At 51.6% G+C, this 19,738-nt stretch overlaps 1 protein-coding gene across 2 annotated transcripts in view; it reads right to left on the reverse strand.

The window, feature by feature from the left end:
- rbfox1l (RNA binding fox-1 homolog 1, like) overlaps positions 1–19,738 on the reverse strand; it is a 185,763-nt gene that overhangs the window by 139,435 nt on the left and 26,590 nt on the right. Inside the window, exon 1 of one of the 2 annotated variants that reach the window (XM_085979664.1) lies at positions 10,095–10,380. The exons of the other annotated variant lie outside the window; for it this stretch is intronic. Within the exon in view, the coding sequence (XP_085835790.1) occupies positions 10,095–10,175 (81 nt within the window). The 5' untranslated portion in view covers positions 10,176–10,380. Of the gene's footprint in view, positions 1–10,094; positions 10,381–19,738 lie in introns of those variants that run through there. 2 annotated transcript variants of the gene reach the window in all.

A 19,738-nucleotide genomic window follows, 5' to 3' on the forward strand; every position in this document is an offset into this window, starting at 1 on the left:
GAGGAGGTTACAGAGATAGGGAGGGGGGCGAGGGCCATGGAGGGATTTGAACAGGAGGATGAGAATTGTAGGGCTGGAGAAGGTTACAGAGATAGGGAGGGGGCGAGGGCCATGGAGGGATTTGAAAACAAGGATGAGAATTTTAAAATCGAGGTGTTGCTAAACCGAGAGCCAAAGTAGGCCAGCGAGCACAGGGGGTGATGGGTGAACGGGACTTGGCGCGTGTTAGGACACGGGCAGCGGAGTTTTGGATGGCCTCCAGCTACAGTCTGACGGGGGCCTCAGTCCCAGTATACAGGACTGGTCAGGGCTGGCCAAGACTGGTTAGGGCCGGTCCAAAGTGGTTAGGGCCGGTCAGGGCCGGACAGTCGGCCAGAGCTGGCCAAGGACGATTGGGAATGGTCGGGGCCGGTGGGACTGAGCCAGGATTGGTTTGGTTCGTCAGGGCTAGGTATTACCAGATCTTTCCAAACTGCACAGATCCCTGGTGTGAGATTTTCACGAACAATGCTCAGCCAATGGGAAGGATGGAAAAAAGAGAGGGGGAGAAATTCGGTTTCGTCCCGGCGCAAAGTTTAGCGCCTGGCACTAATTATCGCCTCGGAATGCAAACTAGGCTTCTATCGCCCCTGGAGGTGATTGGAGCGCTAAATAAGGTGCTACACGCCTCTCTTAAGGCGCAAAGGCCGAGGAGCGAGGCGCGACCTCAGAGCGCTGGCGAAGCTCATGTGATGTCAGTCAGCAATGGAACACAGGCACACTGGCGCCGGTCAGTTCTTAAAGGGGAGGGTTGATCTTGCTCTCCATCCACACCCTGCTCATTGCAGCCTTGAATCTCGGCCTGGAGAGACCTGTACATCAAATCTGCTGGAAAGAACAATGGAGAGGTCCAGGGAAAGAGCTCAGAGTGCAGCCCCCACAGTCTCTTCTAAATCGATACACAGAAACACAGAAACATAGAAGATAGGAGCAGGAGTAGGCCATTCGGCCCCTCGAGCCTGCTCCGCCATTCAATGAGATCATGGCTGATCATCCAAATTCAGTACCCTGTCCCTGCCTTCTCCCCATATCCCTTGATCCCTTTAGCCTTAAGAAATATATCCAACTCCTTCTTGAATATATTTAATGAATTGGCCTCAACCGCCCTGTGTGGTAGAGAATTCCACAGGTTCACCACTCTCTGGGTGAAGAAATTCCTCCTCATCTCAGTCCTAAATGGCTTACCCCTTATCTTTAGACTGTGACCCCTGGTTCTGGACTCCCCGCCATCGGAAACATCCTTCCTGCATCTAGTCTGTCTAGTCCTGTTAGAATTTTACAAGTTTCAATGAGATCCCCTCATTCTTCTAAACTCCAGCGAATATAAGCCTAATCGGTCCAATCTCTCCTCATACGTCATTCCTGCCATCCCAAGTATCAGATACAAGGTCAAATCAAAATGAACCTGCAAAGTGCTGCTCAGTACCCAAAACTCCTTCACACAGCGTTGAATCTCTCCAGAAGTCTCTCTCTCTCTCTCTCAGAATGCGTGGTGCAAAAATGTGGCCGATAAAAAAAGGCAGGAAGCGGTCGCCTTTAAATAGCGCTCCCCCAGTCCCTTCCCAACTGCAAAACGCTCCCCTCAACCTGTCGTTGCTAGCAGCAGGCGGTAAGGCAGGGAGCGCCACTCAATATCCAGTCCGGGGCGCTACCAGGGCGTTGCACGCTCGACTGACGTCACGATCTGCCGGCGCGGGAGATCGTGGCGGTAGTGTTTAACGCCGCTGCAAAATGTCTGGTCAATTTCACGAGCGGCGCCAAGATCGCCGCGCCCGGGCACTAGTTGCTTTGCACCCGGGCGCTAGATGCTTTGCGCCCCATTAGCGCCCTCTTAACGGCAGGTGCAAACCAACCGAATTTGTCCCCCATACACTTTCATTTCTATAGCGCCTTTCACGACCTCAGGACGTCCCAAAGCGCCCGTCCCACAGCCCATTAAGTACTTCTGAAGTGTGGTCACTGTTGTAATGTGGGAAACGCGGCAGCCAATTTGCGCACAGCAAGCTCCCACAAACAGCACCGTGATAATGACCGGATAATCTGCTTTAGTGATGTTGGTTGAGGGATAAACATTGGCCCCAGGACACCGGGGAGAACTCCACCTGCTCTTCTTCAAAATAGTGCCGTGGGATCTTTTACGTCCACCTGAGAGAGCAGACGGGGCCTCGGTTTAGCGTCTCATCCCGAAAGACGGCACCTCTGACAGTGCAGCACTCCCTCAGCACTGCGCTGGAGTGTCGGCCGAGATTTTTGGGCTCCAGTCTCTGGAGTGGGACTTGAACCCACAACTTTCTGACTCAGAGGCGAGGGTGCTGCCCACTGATCCACGGTTGATGCAGGTGCAGCCCGCCCTCGCTCTTTCACCCCCATCTCTCCTCTCTTGCTATCCACAGTTTCGACCCACACCCACCTGTCAGACTTGCTCCTGACTAACTAAAACCCTCTGTTGGTGATAAGGGGCCTCTGGTTCCAGTCGCGGCCTCTCGCTGCTGTTATGAATGCTGGGATAGCAATGGCTCCTCTCGCTCCCCAGACATAAGAACATAAGAACTTTAGTCGGCCACTCGGCCCTTCGAGCCTGCTCCGCCATTCAATAAGATCATGGCTGATCTTCTGCCTCAACTCCACCTTCCCACATTATCCCCATATCCCTTGATTCCCTTAATATCCAAAAATCTATCGATCTCGACCTTGACTTTGAATATACTCAATGACTGAGCCTCCACAGCCCTCTGGGGTGGAGAATTCCAAAGATTTATAACCCTTTGAGTGAAGATGAGGAGGAATTTCTTCACCCAGAGAGTGGTGAACCTGTGGAATTCTCTAGCACAGAAGGCTGTCGAGGCCAATTCATTAAATATATTCAAGAAGGAGTTAGATATATTTCTTAAAGCTAAAGGGATCCAGGGGTATGGGGAGAAGGCAGGGACAGGGAACTGAATTTGGATGATCAGCCATGACCTCATTGAATGGTGGAGCAGGCTCGAGGGGCCGAATGGCCGACTCCTGCTGCTATCTTCGATGTTTCTATGTTTCAATGAAGAAAGTTCTCCTCATCTCGGTCCTAAATGGCCGACCCCTTATTCTGAAACTGTGACCCCTGGTTCTAGACTTCCCAGCCAGGGGAAACACCTTCCCAGCATCTACCCTGTCATGCCCTGTAAGAATGTCTTCTTATCTCAGTGCTGAATGGCCTACCCTTTATCCTGAGGCTGTGGCCCCTGGTTCTAGACTCCCCAGCCAAGGGAAACATTCTCCCAGCATCCACCCTATCAAATCCTGTAAGAATTTTGTATGCTTCAATGAGATCCCCTCTCATTCTTCTGAACTCTAGAGAATATAGGCCTAGTCTACTCAATCTCTCCTCATTTGGGGTGACTAGGTGTGTGGATGAGGGAAATGCTGTGGATGTGGTTTACATGGACTTCAGTAAAGCTTTTGACAAAGTCCCGCATAGGAGACTGGTCAAGAAGGTAAGAGCCCATGGGATCCAGGGGGCCTTGGCGCGTTGGATCCTAAACTGGCTGAGTGGCAGGAGGCAGAGGGTGATGGTCGAAGGTTGCTTTTGTGACTGGAAGCCTGTGTCCAGTGGGGTACCTCAGGGATCGGTGCTGGGTCCCTTGCTGTTTGTGATCTACATTAATGATCTGGATGAGAATGTAAAGGGTATGATCAGTAAGTTCGCGGATGACACGAAAATTGGTGGGATGGTAAATTGCGAGGAGGAAAGCCTCAGGCTACAGGACGATATTAACGGGTTGGTCAGATGGGCGGAAAAGTGGCAAATGGAATTTAACCCGGAAAAGTGCGAGGTGATGCATTTTGGACGGGCAAATAAGGCAAGGGAATACACAATGAGTGGTAGGACCCTAGGAAGTACAGAGGGTCAGAGGGACCTTGGTGTACATGTACATAGATCCCTGAAGGCAGCGGAACAGGTAGATAAGGTGGTTAAAAAGGCATATGGGATACTTGCCTTCATTAGCAGAGGCATAGAATATAAGAGCAGGGAGGTTATGATGGAGCTGTACAAAACGCTGGTGAGGCCACAGCTGGAGTACTGTGTGCAGTTCTGGTCGCCTCACTATAGGAAGGATGTGGTTGCTTTGGAGAGGGTGCAGAGAAGATTCACCGGGATGTTACCTGGGATGGAGCGCCTCAGCTATGAAGAAAGACTCAACAGGCTGGGGTTGTTTTCCTTGGAGCAAAGGAGGCTGAGGGGGGACCTGATTGAGGTGTACAAAATGATGAGGGGCGTAGATAGGGTAGATAAAGAGGAACTTTTCCCCTTAGTAGGGGGGTCAATAACAAGGGGGCATAGATTCAGGGTAAGGGGCAGGAGATTTAGGGGGGATTTGAGGAGGAACTTTTTCACCCAGAGGGTGGTTGGAAGCTGGAACTCACTGCCTGAAAGGGTGGTAGAGGCAGGAACCCTCACAACATTCAAGAAGCATTTGGATGGGCACTTGAAATGCCATTGCATACAAGGCTATGGACCAAATGCTGGAAAATGGGATTAGACTGGACAGGGATTGATGGACGGCGCAGACACGATGGGCCGAAGGGCCTCTTTCTGCGCTGTAAAACTCTATGACTCTATGATTCTATGACAATACCCCCATCCCAGGAACCAGTCTGGTGAACCTTCGTTGCACGCCCTCTATGGCAAGTATATCCTTCCTTAGGTAAGGAGACTAAAACTGTACACAATACTCCAGGTGTGGTCTCACCAGGGCCCTATATAACTGCAGTAAGACGTCTTTACTCTTACACTCAAATCGTCTTGTAATAAAGGCCAACATACCATCTCATTGAAACTTATAAAATTCTAACAGGACTAGACAGACTGGATGCAGGAAGGATGTTCCCGATGGCGGGGGAGTCCAGAACCAGGGGTCACAGTCTAAGGATAAGGGGTAAGCCATTTAGGACAGAGATGAGGAGGAATTTCTTCACCCAGAGAGTGGTGAACCTGTGGAATTCTCTACCACAGAAGGCAGTAGAGGCCAATTCATAAAATATATCCAAGAAGGAGTTGGATATATTTCTTAAGGCTAAAGGGATCAAGGGGTATGGGGAGAAGGCAGGGACAGGGTACTGAATTTGGATGATCAGCCATGATCGCATTGAATGGCGGAGCAGGCTCGAGGGGCTGAATGACCTACTCCTGCTCCTACGTCTTATGTTCTTATGTTCTTATACTCTGCTTTTCTATTTTTCCTACCAAAGTGGACAACTTCACACCTCTCCACTTTAAGCTGCATCTGCCATGTTCTTGCCAACTCACTTAACTGGTCTATTACCATTTGTAGGCTCTTTGCGTCCTCCTCACAGCTTACTTTATCACCTAACTTTCTATCATCAGCAAAGTTGGATACATTACACTCGGTCCCCTCGTCTAAGTCATTAGTAGATTGTAAATAGCTGAGGCCCCAGCACTGATCTTTGTGACACTCCACAAGTTACAGCCTGCCAACCTGAAACTGACCCGTTTATTCCTCAGCGGGGAATTTCCTGCACATTCCACGCACGTGTAAAATTACTACGAGGTGGCGGAAGACGGTAATCATTCCAAGAGATGACCATAAAGAAGAATACCCTCAGTCAACTAGTCCTGGGGCTCAGTGAAGTAACCACTAACACTACTAACAATAACCAGCCCCAGGACAGTGACAGCGTAACACAAAGAATTCGACCCAACACAATCGTCGCTAAGCAAAAGGAAAAATAACTGACATATTGGGCAGAAACAACAAAAACCCAAAGCAAACTCAATTGCTACTTGGCCCTAAACAGACAATACAACATAGCTGATTACCTGACCAGGGTAAAGGACAGCAAACTGAGAAAAATCTTGACAATGTACAGACTTAGTGAACATAGCCTGGCGATCGAAAAAGGTAGACACAGGCAGACCCGGCTACCAAGAGAGGACAGGATATGCTCTCACTGCAGTCAGGGAATGGTGGAGACAGAGATGCACTTCCTCACAGCTTGTGGAAAATATCAGGGCATCAGGGAGAATTTCTACCCAAAATTCACAAAAATATGCCCGGAATTCAGAAATTTGAATGACGACCAAAAACTCCCATACCGACTAGGGGAAGAGAGAAATTGTGTAACACTAGCGGCACACTATGTTACAGCTTGCCATAAACAGAGGGACAACCACTAAATATAAGAAAAGAGTATATATAAATTATATGAAAGTATATTTATACACTCAGGGATATATCTGTTTATACACTGTATGGATAGATCTGTATTTTTGTGAACAAACATGAATGTTTTCCGATGCTTTGGCAACATAAGATGTAACTTGTCATGCCAATAAAGCGATTTGAATTGAATTGATTGACAGACAAATGGGTCAAAGAGAAATGGGAGGTATGGGAGGACCTGAGCATGGAGAGTCGGTGAAACATCACACACGGAGAGACCCTGTACACTGAGACCCCGTACACTGAGACACCCCGTACACTGAGAGACCCCGTACACTGAGACACCCCGTACACTGACAGCCCGTACACTGAGACACCCCGTACACTGAGAGACCCCGTACACTGAGAGGTCTGTACTCCCTGTTTACTCACGATTGTGTGGCCACGCACAACTCCAACTCCATCATCAAGTTTGCTGATGACACTACCGTTGTAGGCCTGATCACAGATGGCGACGAGACAGGCTACAGGGAGGAGGTAAGAGCCCTAGCAGAATGGTGCAAGTACAACAACCTCTCCCTCAACATCAGCAAAACAAAGGAGATGATCGTGGACTACAGGAAGCGGCAGGGGGAGGGACACACCCCAATCTACATCGAAGGGGCTGAGGTGGAGAGGGTCAGCAGCTTCAAATTCCTGGGTGTATTCATTACAGAGGACTTAACGTGGTCCCATCGCATCGACGTCGTAATGAAGAAGGCATGCCAACGCCTGTTCTTCCTCAGGAGACTGAAGAAATTCGGAATGGCCCCCCAGATTCTCACCAACTTCTACCGGTGCACCATCGAGAGTATCCTGTCCGGCTGCATCACTACCTGGTATGGCAACTGCACCGCCACAGACCGCAAAGGCTCTACAGATGGTAGTGAAAGCTGCACAACACACTATAGGAATTAAACTACCTGCTGTGCAGGATATCTACCCCGAGAGGTGCCGGGGGAAGGCCCTGAGAATCATTAAAGACGCGAGCCACCCCAGCCACAACCTCTTCGCCCTGCTCCCGTCCGGTAAGAGATACCGAAGCATACGGTCTCATACCAGCAGGTTTCAAAACAGCTTCTACCCCCAGGCCAGAAGACTTATGAACGAATAATTTATTATTATTTATTACTGTTGTTTTATTTATTATTACTGTATTTCTATTAGTATTTTATCATTGTTATGCCATATTTATTCCAATGTTGGGAGGACTCGTAAAAATCAACATTTCATTGTGCAGTACACACGTCTGCTGCATATATGACAAATAAAATTGAATTGAATTGAATTGAATTGAGAGACCCCGTACACCGGTACCCCGTATGCCGAGACCCCGTATGCCGAGACCCGTACGCCGAGACCCCGTACGCCGAGACCCCGCACACTGAGAGACCCCATACACTGAGACCCCGTACACTGAGACCCCGTACACTGAGACCCCGTACACTGAGAGACCCCGTACACTGAGACCCCGTACACCGAGACCCCATACACTGAGAGACCCCATACACTGAGAGACCCCGTACACTGAGAGACCCCGCACACTGAGACCCCGTACACTGAGACCCCGTACACTGAGACCCCGTACACTGAGAGACCCCGTACACTGAGAGACCCCGTACTCTGAGACCCCGTACACTGAGAGACCCCGTACACTGAGAGACCCCATACACTGAGAGACCCCATACACTGAGAGACCCCGTACACTGAGAGACCCCGTACACTGAGACCCCATACACTGAGAGACCCCGTACACTGAGAGACCCCGTACACTGAGAGACCCCGTACACTGAGACCCCGTACACTGAGAGACCCCGTACACTGAGAGACCCCGTACACCGAGACCCCGTACACCGAGACCCCATACACTGAGAGACCCCATACACTGAGAGACCCCGTACACTGAGAGACCCCGTACACCGAGACCCCGTACACTGAGACCCCGTACACTGAGACCCCGTACACTGAGACCCCGTACACTGAGAGACCCCGTACACTGAGAGACCCCGTACACCGAGACCCCGTACACTGAGAGACCCCGTACACTGAGAGACCCCGTACACCGAGACCCCGTACACTGAGACCCCGTACACTGAGACCCCGTACACTGAGACCCCGTACACTGAGAGACCCCGTACACTGAGAGACCCCGTACACCGAGACCCCGTACACCGAGACCCCGCACACTGAGAGACCCCATACACTGAGACCCCGTACACTGAGACCCCGTACACTGAGAGACCCCATACACTGAGAGACCCCGTACACTGAGAGACCCCGTACACTGAGAGACCCCGTACACTGAGAGACCCCGTACACCGAGACCCCGTACACCGAGACCCCATACACTGAGAGACCCCATACACTGAGAGACCCCGTACACTGAGAGACCCCGTACACCGAGACCCCATACACTGAGAGACCCCGTACACTGAGAGACCCCGTACACTGAGAGACCCCGTACTCTGAGACCCCGTACACTGAGAGACCCCGTACACTGAGAGACCCCGTACACCGAGACCCCGTACACCGAGACCCCATACACTGAGAGACCCCATACACTGAGAGACCCCGTACACTGAGAGACCCCGTACACTGAGACCCCGTACACTGAGAGACCCCGTACACTGAGAGACCCCGTACACCGAGACCCCGTACACCGAGACCCCGTACACTGAGACCCCGCACACTGAGACCCCGTACACCGAGACCCCGTACACCGAGACCCCGTACACCGAGACCCCATACACTGAGAGACCCCGTACACTGAGAGACCCCGTACACTGAGAGACCCCGTACGCCGAGACCCCGTACACTGAGAGACCCCATACACTGAGACCCCGTACACTGAGACCCCGTACACTGAGACCCCGTACACTGAGAGACCCCGTACACCGAGAGACCCCGTACACCGAGAGACCCCGTACACTGAGAGACCCCGTACACTGAGAGACCCCGTACACTGAGACCCCGTACACCGAGACCCCATACGCCGAGACCCCATACACTGAGAGACCCCGTACACTGAGAGACCCCGTACACTGAGACCCCATACACCGAGAGACCCCGTACACTGAGAGACCCCGTACACTGAGACCCCGTACACTGAGAGACCCCGTACACTGAGAGACCCCGTACACTGAGACCCCGTACACCGAGACCCCGCACACTGAGAGACCCCGTACACTGAGAGACCCCGTACACTGAGACCCCGTACACCGAGACCCCATACGCCGAGACCCCATACACTGAGAGACCCCGTACACTGAGAGACCCCGTACACTGAGACCCCGTACACTGAGACCCCGTACACTGAGACCCCGTACACTGAGAGACCCCGTACACTGAGAGACCCCGTACACTGAGAGACCCCGTACACTGAGAGACCCCGTACACTGAGACCCCGTACACTGAGAGACCCCGTACACTGAGGGACCCTGTACTCTGAGACCCCGTACACTGAGAGACCCCGTACACTGAGAGACCCCGTACACTGAGACCCCGTACACTGAGACCCCGTACACTGAGAGACCCCGTACACTGAGACCCCGCACACCGAGACCCCATACGCCGAGACCCCGTACGCTGAGATCCCATACACTGAGACCCCTTACACTGAGAGACCCCGTACGCTGAGGGACCCTGTACTCTGAGACCCCGTACACTGAGAGACCCCGTACACTGAGAGACCCCGTACACTGAGACCCCGTACACTGAGACCCCGTACACCGAGACCCCATACGCCGAGACCCCGTACGCTGAGATCCCATACACTGAGACCCCTTACACTGAGAGACCCTGTACTCTGAGACCCCGTACACTGAGGGACCCCCTAACCAACAGCTCCTTACTCACACTGTTCGCGCCGCACAGGTTCTCTGGGATGGCAAAGGATTCTTCTGCCCACGGCAGCAGACACCGTCCTTCCAGTAACATCCAGCCTGGGAAGCCCAGCGGGGGATATTCCCGCCGCTCTGCTTGGTGCGTCCCGCACTAACCTCCGAGCCCGACGGAAGGTGGCTTTAACCCGTCCAGAGACACGGCCCACCTCTCTGGGCCTGCCACCCTCCTCCTTCTCCACCCAGCCAATGACATCGCCTCGGGAGGAGCAGAGCGGCTGTGAGGTGGGGCGGGCGGAATGGGTCCCAGCCGGTGCTGATCCTTTATCCACCTAAGCCAGGCCTGGCCTTGTATGGGCATCGAATCTCCATTGTCCTCCACCCCCGACACCTGTTCAATCGCAGGGGCAGCTGTCAGACCTGTCGGCAGGGGGATGGGATGGCCCGAGGTATTTATACAACTGTTGTTATCAGAAGAAGGGCCTGAGATAGCTGGGGCACTTGTCAGAACAATCTCTCCCTCTCCACAGAGACCCGGCAGACAGACTGTTTAGAGATCACATCCAAACTTTGACACGCACTGGGACTGCGTGGCCCCTTTAACCGACACAGAATGTGTGTCCCTTTAAATGATGCAGACACTGTACAAACAGTGGCTCGGTTGCTAGCGCCCTCGCCTCTGAGTCAGAAGGTCGTGGGTTGAAGTCCCACTCCAGAGACATGAGCACGAAAATCTAGCCTGATACTCCAGTGCAGTGCTGAGGGAGTGCTGCACTGTCTGAGGTGCTATTAACGTTAAACCGAGGCCCCGTCTGCCCTCTCAGGCAGATCCCACGGCAACATTTCGAAGATGAGTAGGCGAGTTATCCCTGGTGTCCTGTGCCAATATCTATCGCTCAACCAACATCACTATAAACATTATCCTGTCATTATCACATTGCTGTTTGTGGGAGCTTGCTGTGCGCAAATTGGCTGCTGCGTTTCCTACATTACAACAGTGACTCCACTTCAAAAAGTACTTCATTGGCTGTAAAGTGCTTTGGGACGTTCGGTGGTCGTGAAAGGCGCTCGTCTTTCTTTTCTTTAACGGACACAGAATGTGTGTCCCTTTAACCAATGCAGACACTGTGGGTGTCCCTTTAACCGACACACGGTGGATGTCACTTTAACCGACACGAGTGGTGCATGTCGCTTTAACCGACACTAGTGGTGCATGTCCCTTTAACCGACACACGGTGGATGTCGCTTTAACCGACACTAGTGGTGCATGTCCCTTTAACCGACACACGATGCATGTCCATTTAACCGACACGAGTGGTGCATGTCCCTTTAACCGACACTAGTGGTGCATGTCCCTTTAACCGACACACGGTGGATGTCCCTTTAACCGACACACGGTGGATGTCGCTTTAACTGACATTAGCGGTGAGTGTCCTTTAACCGACACTAGTGGTGCATGTCCCTTTAACCGACACTAGTGGTGGATGTCGCTTTAACCAACACTCGTGGTGCATGTCCCTTTAACTGACATTAGTGGTGCATGTCCCTTTAACCGACACACGGTGGATGTCGCTTTAACCGACATTAGCGGTGTGCATCCCTTTAACCGACACTAGTGGTGAGTGTCCCTTTAACCAACGCTAATGGTGGGTGTCCCTTTAACCAACACTCGTGCATGTCCCTTTAACCGACACACGGTGGATGTCGCTTTAACTGACATTAGCGGTGTGCGTCCCTTTAACCGACACTAGTGGTGAGTGTCCCTTGAACCGACACACGGTGGATGTCCCTTTAACCAACACTCGTGGTGCATGTCCCTTTAACCGACACTAGTGGTGCATGTCCCTTTAACCGACACACGGTGGATGTCGATTTAACCGACATTAGCGGTGTGCGTCCCTTTAACCGACACTAGTGGTGAGTGTCCCTTTAACCAACGCTAATGGTGGGTGTCCCTTTAACAGATGCTAATGATGGGTGTCCCTTTAACCGACACTAGCGGTGGGTGTCCCTTTAACCAACGCTAATGGTGGCTGTCCCTTTAACCGACGCTAGCAGTGGGTGTCCCTTTAACCAACGCTAATGATGGGTGTCCCTTTAACCAACGCTAATGGTGGGTGTCCCTTTAACTGACGCTGGCGGTGGGTGTCCCTTTAACCAACACTAATGATGGGTGCCCCTTTAACCAACGCTAATGGTGGGTGTCCCTTTAACCAACACTAATGATGGGTGCCCCTTTAACCAACGCTAATGGTGGGTGTCCCTTTAACTGATGCTAATGATGGGTATCCCTTTAACCGATGCTAATGATGGGTGTCCCTTTAACCGACGCTAGCGGTGGGTGTCCCTTTAACCAACGCTAATGGTGGGTGTCCCTTTAACCAATGCTAATGGTGGGTGTCCCTTTAACCAACGCTAATGGTGGGTGTCCCTTTAACCGACGCTAGTGGTGCATGTCCCTTTAACCAACGCTAATGGTGGGGGTCCCTTTAACCAACGCTAATGATGGGTGTCCCTTTAACCAACACTAATGGTGGGTGTCCCTTTAACCAACACTAATGGTGGGTGTCCCTTTAACCGACACTAGTGGTGGGTGTCCCTTTAACTAATGCTAGTGGTGGGTGTCCCTTTAACCAATGCTAATGTTGGGTGTCACTTTAACCAGCACATACAGTGGGGGGTCCCTTTAACCGACACCAGTGGTGGGTGTCCCTTTAACCGACGCGAATGGTGAGTGTCCCTTTAACCGACACTGGCACTGGCTTGAGTTTCCTGAGGTTGCTTTGTGTGTTGAGACTGTGAATGCCTTGGGTGAGGATTCCCCTCTCTCTCTCTGGTACTTTTAGTGACCCACAACATAACATCCCAGCAGACGTGACTCCGCTCTGTATCTGGCTCAGTGGGATAACACTCTCGCCTCGGAGGCAGAAGGTTGTGGGTTCGAGCCCCATTCCGCGAAACTTGCGCACACAATCCAGGCTGACACTCCAGTGCAGTGCTGAGGGAGTGCTGCACTGTCGGAGGTGCCGTCTTTCAGATGAGACGTTAAACCGAGGCCCCGTCTGCTCTCTCAGGTGGATGTAAAAGATCCCGTGGCAGTACTTCAGAGAAGTGCAGTCCTGGTCAATATTTGTACCTCAACCACCATAATCGCTTTGGGACATCCTGAGGTTGTGAAAGGCGCTATACAGATGCAAGTTCTGTCTTTCTGGAATTGCCCCGTAAACCTTTCCCTCGCTCTCCTCCGATAAGACATTCCTTAAAACCCATATCTTTGACCGAGCTTTCAGCCATCTGCCCGAGTATCTCCTTAGCTGGCTCGGTGAATAATGTTTGTCTGATCACGCTCCTTGGGACGGTTTTACACAGGAACAGGAGGAGGCCCATTCAGCCTCTCGAGCCTGTTACACAGGAACAGGAGGAGGCCCATTCAGCCTCTCGAGCCTGTTACACAGGAACAGGAGGAGGCCCATTCAGCCCCTCGAGCCTGTTACACAGGAACAGGAGGAGGCCCATTCAGCCCCTCGAGCCTGTTACACAGGAACAGGAGAAGGCCCATTCAGCCCCTTGAGCCTGTTACACAGGAACAGGAGGAGGCCCATTCAGCCCCTCGAGTCTGTTACACAGGAACAGGAGGAGGCCCGTTCAGCCCCCTGGAGCCTGTTACACAGGAACAGGAGGAGGCCCATTCAGCCCCTCGAGCCTGTTACACAGGAACAGGAGGAGGCCCATTCAGCCCCTCGAGCCTGTTACACAGGAACAGGAGGAGGCCCGTTCAGCCCCCTGGAGTCTGTTACACAGGAACAGGAGGAGGCCCATTCAGCCCCTCGAGCCTGTTACACAGGAACAGGAGGAGGCCCATTCAGCCCCCTCGAGTCTGTTACACAGGAACAGGAGGAGGCCCATTCAGCCCCTCGAGCCTGGTACACAGGAACAGGAGGAGGCCCTTCAGCCCCCTCGAGCCTGTTACACAGGAACAGGAGGAGGCCCATTCAGCCCCTCGAGCCTGGTACACAGGAACAGGAGGAGGCCCTTCAGCCCCCTCGAGCCTGTTACACAGGAACAGGAGGAGGCCCATTCAGCCCCTCGAGCCTGTTACATAGGAACAGGAGGAGGCCCATTCAACCCCTTGAGCCTGTTACACAGGAACAGGAGGAGGCCCATTCAGCCCCTCGAGCCTGGTACACAGGAACAGGAGGAGCCCCGTTCAGCCCCCTCGAGCCTGTTACACAGGAACAGGAGGAGGCCCATTCAGCCCCCTCGAGCCTGTTACACAAGAACAGGTGGCCCATTCAGCCCGCCGAGCCTGTTCCGCCAGTCAATGAGATCACGGGCTGATCTGCGACCTAACTCCATCTACCCGCCTTTGCCCCATATCCCTCAATACCTTTGGTGAACAGAAAGCTATCAATCTCTGATTTAAAATTAATTGATCCAGCATCAATTGCGGTTTGCGGAAGAGAGTTTCAAACTTCTACCACCCTTTGTGTGTAGAAGGGTTTCCCAACTCCACTCCTGAAAGATCTGGCTCTAATTTTTAAGACTAGTTATAGATTCACCAACCAGGGGAAATAGCTGGTTCCCCTTAATATCTTGAAAACTTCGATCAGATCACCCCTTAATCTTCTAAATTCCAGGGAATATGTTATCATATGTTCTTATGAAACAACCCTAGTTTGTGTAATCTCTCCTCATAACTTAACCCTTGAAGTCCTGGTATCATTCTGATAAATTTACGCTGCACTCCCTCCAAGGTCATTATATCCTTCCTACGGTGTGGTGCCCAGAACTGCTCACAGTGCTCCAGGTGTGGTCTAACCAGGGCTTTGTACAGCTGCAGCAGAACTTCTACTTAGAAGCTACATTTGTTTTCATTAGAGCAAAGGAGGTTGAGGGGTGATTTAATAGGGGTGTACAAGATTATGATGGGGTTTGGATAGGCTAGCCGGGGAAAGGCTGTTCCCACTAGTTGCTGGTACGAGGATTAGGGGACACAGATTTAAGGTTTTGGCAAGAGCTACTGTGTTAAAGGCACGATATAAATGCAAGATGTTGTCTTTCTTGAAGGGGAGACTGAGGGATTGAGGCCCAGGGAATGAACGAGCTGGTACAAGAGGTGAGGCTAAGAGGCTCTGTCCAAACACACTCGACAGAATGGTCAAAGCTTTGAAAGGGGTCCTCCTTTTTACAAGTGTAACTGGTTATTTTTTTTTAAATTATTAATAATATTCATTCTCGGGATATGAGCATGGCAGATGAGCCATTTCTTACCCGGCCAGCCATTGGCCGCTTGACAGAGGAATTGCTGGACAGTTCAAAGACTTGAGATGCCTCTCGTTCCCCTTCTGCCATCCTGGTAGTAGCACGATACAGCGACAATGGAGTTGTTGACCAATCATAGCAACAGATCATAAGAACATCAGAAATAGGAGCAGGAGCCGGCCATTTGGCCCCTCGAGCCTGCTCCGCCATTCAATGAGATCATGGCTGATCTTCTGCCTCATCTCCACTTTCCTGCACTATCCCCATATCCCTTGATTCCCTTAATATCCAAATATCGATCTCTGTCTTGAATATAGTCAACGACTGAGCCTCCGCAGCCCTCTGGGGTAGAGAATTCCAAAGATTCACCACCCTCTGAGTGAAGAAATTTCTCCTCATCTCTGTCCTAAATGGCCGACCCCTTATTCTGAGACTGTGACCCCTGGTTCTAGACTCCCCAGCCAGGGGGAAACATCCTCCCTGCATCTACCCTGTTAAGCCCTGTAAGAATTTTCTATGTTTCAATGAGATCACCTCTCATTCTTCTAAACTCTAGAGAATGTAGGCCTAGTCTACTCAATCTCTCCTCATAGGACAACCCCCCCATCCCAGGAACTGTAGGAGTGATACAGCAAAGAATGAGGCCATTCGGCCCATCATGCCTGTGCCAGCTCTCACAGTGTCAGCCGTGGCTCAGTGGGCAGCACCCTCGCCTCTTGAGTCAGAAGGTTGTGGGTTCAAGTCCCACCCCAGGGACTTGAGCACAGAAATCTAGGCGGACACTCCAGGGCAGTGCTGAGGGAGTGCGGCACTGTCGGGGGTGCCGTCTTTCGAATGAGATTTTAAACACCTCTCAGGTGGACGTAAAAGATCCCACGGCACTATATCGAAGAAGAGCAGGAGAGAGTTCTCCCCGGTGTCCTGGGCCAACATTTATCCCTCAATCAACATCATTAACAAAAACAGATTATCTGGTCATTATCACATTGCTGTTTGTGGGAGCTTGCTGTGCGCAAATTGGCTGCCGCGTTTCCCACATTACAACAGCGACTAAACTTCAAAAAGTACTTCATTGGTTGTAAAGCGCTTTGGGACGTCCTGAGATTGTGAAAGGCGCTATAGAAATGCAAGTCTTTCTTCCTTTGAAAGGGGCTGTCCAATTAGTCCCACTCCCCCATCGTCCCTTCAAGTATCTCCACCACGACAACAGAGCCAGACATGAGGTGAGGAAATCCCCCGGCGGAGGATAGCTCTGGGGCTTTCCGACTCTGAGCCAGATGGCTTGTGAGGTGAGTCTGTCAGCCTCCGAGGGAGGGAGAGACGTTCTGAAGTTTGGGGGTCGGGCAGAACACAGGGCTCGTGGGGGGGCGATGGGGACTTGGCCCTCAGACTTGGCCCTGTCCTCATTTACTCATGGCTTAAAATCGAGGCCTTGTTCTGCAGGCTTCTCGGGCCTCAGTTTCTCCCCTCAGCTTGTATTATTTCTGTCAAGTCCCATTTTTCCTCGGCCCTTCCCCACCCTAACTCCCTTTCCTCGCCCCCTTTCACTCTCCTCTCTCCTCCAGCCGCGACGCCTTTGATCTCGCCCATTCTGCGGACCGGGCCTCCCTCGATCTCTCACTTCCCACCCCTTGCGGCCTAGCTTTTCCCCGGCTGCCTCCACCTCTCCCCTCCCCCTGACTCATAACCCTTCTGAAAACAGAGAGTAGGAATAAACGGGTCATTTTCGGATTGGCGGGCTGTAACTAGTGAGGTTCCGCAAGGATTAGCGCTGGGGCCTCAGCTATTTACAATCTATATCAATGACTTAGATGAGGGAACCAAGTTTGTCATCGATACAACGTTAGGTGGGACAGTAAGCTGTGAGGAGGACGCAAAGAGCCTACAAAGGAATATAGATAGGTTAAGTGAGTGGGCCAGAACGAGCCAGATAGAGTATAATGTGGAGAAATGTGAAGTTAGCCACCTAGGTAGGAAAGATAGAAATGCAGAGTATTTTTTAAAAGGTGAGAGATTGGGACATGTTGGCATTCAGAGACACCTGGGTGTCCTTGTACACGAATCGCTGAAAGTTATCATGCCGGTACAGCAAGCAATTAGGAAAGCAAATGATATGTTAGCCTTTATTACAAAGGGATTCGAGTATAAGAGTAAAGAAATCTTACTGCAGTTATATAGGGCCCTGGTGAGACCACACCGGGAGTATTGTGGACAGTTTTGGTCTCCTTACCTAAGGAAGGATATACTTGCCACAGAGGGAGTGCAGCGAAGGTTCACCAGACTGGTTCCTGGGATGGGGGGATTGCCCTATGAGGAGAGATTGAGTAGACTGGGCCTATATTCTCTAGAGTTTAGAAGAGTGAGAGGGGATCTAATTAAAACATACAGGGGGAAAAATTCAGTTGTTTGCGCCTCCTGTTAGTGCCTTAAGAGGGCGCTAATGGGGCGCAAAGCAACTAGCGCCCGGGCGCGGCGATGTTTGCGCCGCTTGCGAAATTAACTATACATTTTGCGGTGGCGCTAAACACTACCGCCACGATCTCCTGCGCCGGCAGATTGTGACGTCAGTTGAGTGCGTAACGCTCCGTTAGCACCCCGGACCGGATATTGAGTGGCGCCCCCTGCCTTACCGTCTGCCGCTAGCAACGACAGGTTGAGGGGAGCGATATGCTGTCAGAAAGGGGCTGGGGGAGCGCTATTTAAAGGCGACCGCTTCCTGCCTTTTTTTGTCGGCGACATTTTTGCACCACGCATTCTGAGAGAGAGAGAGCGAGAGACTTCTGGAGAGATTCAACGCTGTGTGAAGGAGTTTTGGGTACTGAGCAGCACTTTGCAGGTTTATTTTCACAGAAATCACAGAAACCCCACAGTGCAGATAGAGGCCATTTTGGCCCATCGAGCCTGCACCGACACATATCCCACCCGATCCCCGTAACCCCATGTATTTAATCCCCCTAACACTAAGGGTCAATTTATCACAGCCAATCAACCTAACCCGCACATCTTTGGACTGTGGGAGGAAACCGGAGCACCCGGAGGAAACCCATGCAAACACGGGGAGAATGTGCAAACTCCACACAGACAGTCACCCGAGGCCGGATTCGAACCCGGGTCCCTGGCGCTGTGAGGCAACAACTTGCTTCGCCAGTGCTCCTCGGCGTTTGCGCCTTAAGACGGGTGTGAAGCGCCTGATTTAGCGCTCCAATCACCTCCAGGGGCGATAAAAGCCAAGTTTGCTGTCGGAGGCGATAATTAGCGCCAGGCGCTAAACTTTGCGCACGGCTGATAATGGCGCCCCAAATGGGGCGACACCGAATTATTCCCCCATACAATTCTTAAGGGGCTGGACAGGGTAGATGCAGGGAGGATGTCTCCCCCTGGCTGGGGAGTCTAGAACCAGGGGTCACAGTCTCAGAATAAGAGGTCGGCCATTTAGGACCGAGATGAGGAGGAATTTCTTCACTCCGAGGGTGGGGAATCTTTGGAATTCTCTACTCCAGAGGGCTGTGGAGGCTCAGTCATTGAGTATATTCAAGACAGAGATCGATAGATCTTTGGATATTAAGGGAATCAAGGGATATGGGGATCGGGTGGGAAAGTGGAGATGAGGTCGAAGATCAGCCATTGAATGGCGGAGCAGGCTCGAGGGGCTGAATAGCCGGCTCCTGCTCCTAATTCTTATCTCCTTATGAATGAGCTTGTGACCTCTATCTGCCCCTCCTCTTGGCATCCTGCTGTAGAACCAGAGGACACGGCTTGTACTCATAGCGGGGGGTAAATTCAAAACGAATCTGTGGAAGCAAGGGGCCAGATTTGGCTGCAGCTGGGATCTAACGGCGACTGCCGTTAGTTAGTGTGGAAATAAAATGGAAGATGTAGTGTCTAAGTAAGAAAACTGAAATAAAATGAAGGAGTCACCATGTGTAAGAGATAGTGGGTAAATAGTGCAGAGGTTCTGTATCAGCCGTGGAGTGTTCTGAAACAGAGGGCTCATAGGTAACATAGAAGATAGGAGCGGGAGTAGGCCATTCGGCCCCTCGAGCCTGTTCCGCCATTTAATGAGATCATGGCTGATCATCCAAATTCAGTACCCTGTCCCTGCCTTCTCCCCATATCCCTTGATCCCTTTAGCCTTAAGAAATATATCTAACTCCTTCTGGAATATATTTAATGAATTGGCCTCCACTGCCTTCTGTGGTAGAGAATTCCACAGGTTCACCACTCTCTGGGTGAAGAAATTCTCCTCATCTCAGTCCTAAATGGCTTACCCCTTATCCTTAGACTGTGACCCCTGGTTCTGGACTCCCCAGCCATCGGGAACATCCTTCCTGCATCTAGTCTGTCTAGTCCTGTTAGAATTTTATAAGTTTCAATGAGATCCCCTCTCATTCTTCTAAA

This window comes from Somniosus microcephalus, unplaced genomic scaffold (assembly GCF_052327205.1).
Source record: "Somniosus microcephalus isolate GS21.2 unplaced genomic scaffold, FLI_Smic_1.0 unresolved_chr9, whole genome shotgun sequence".
NCBI lineage: Eukaryota > Metazoa > Chordata > Chondrichthyes > Squaliformes > Somniosidae > Somniosus > Somniosus microcephalus.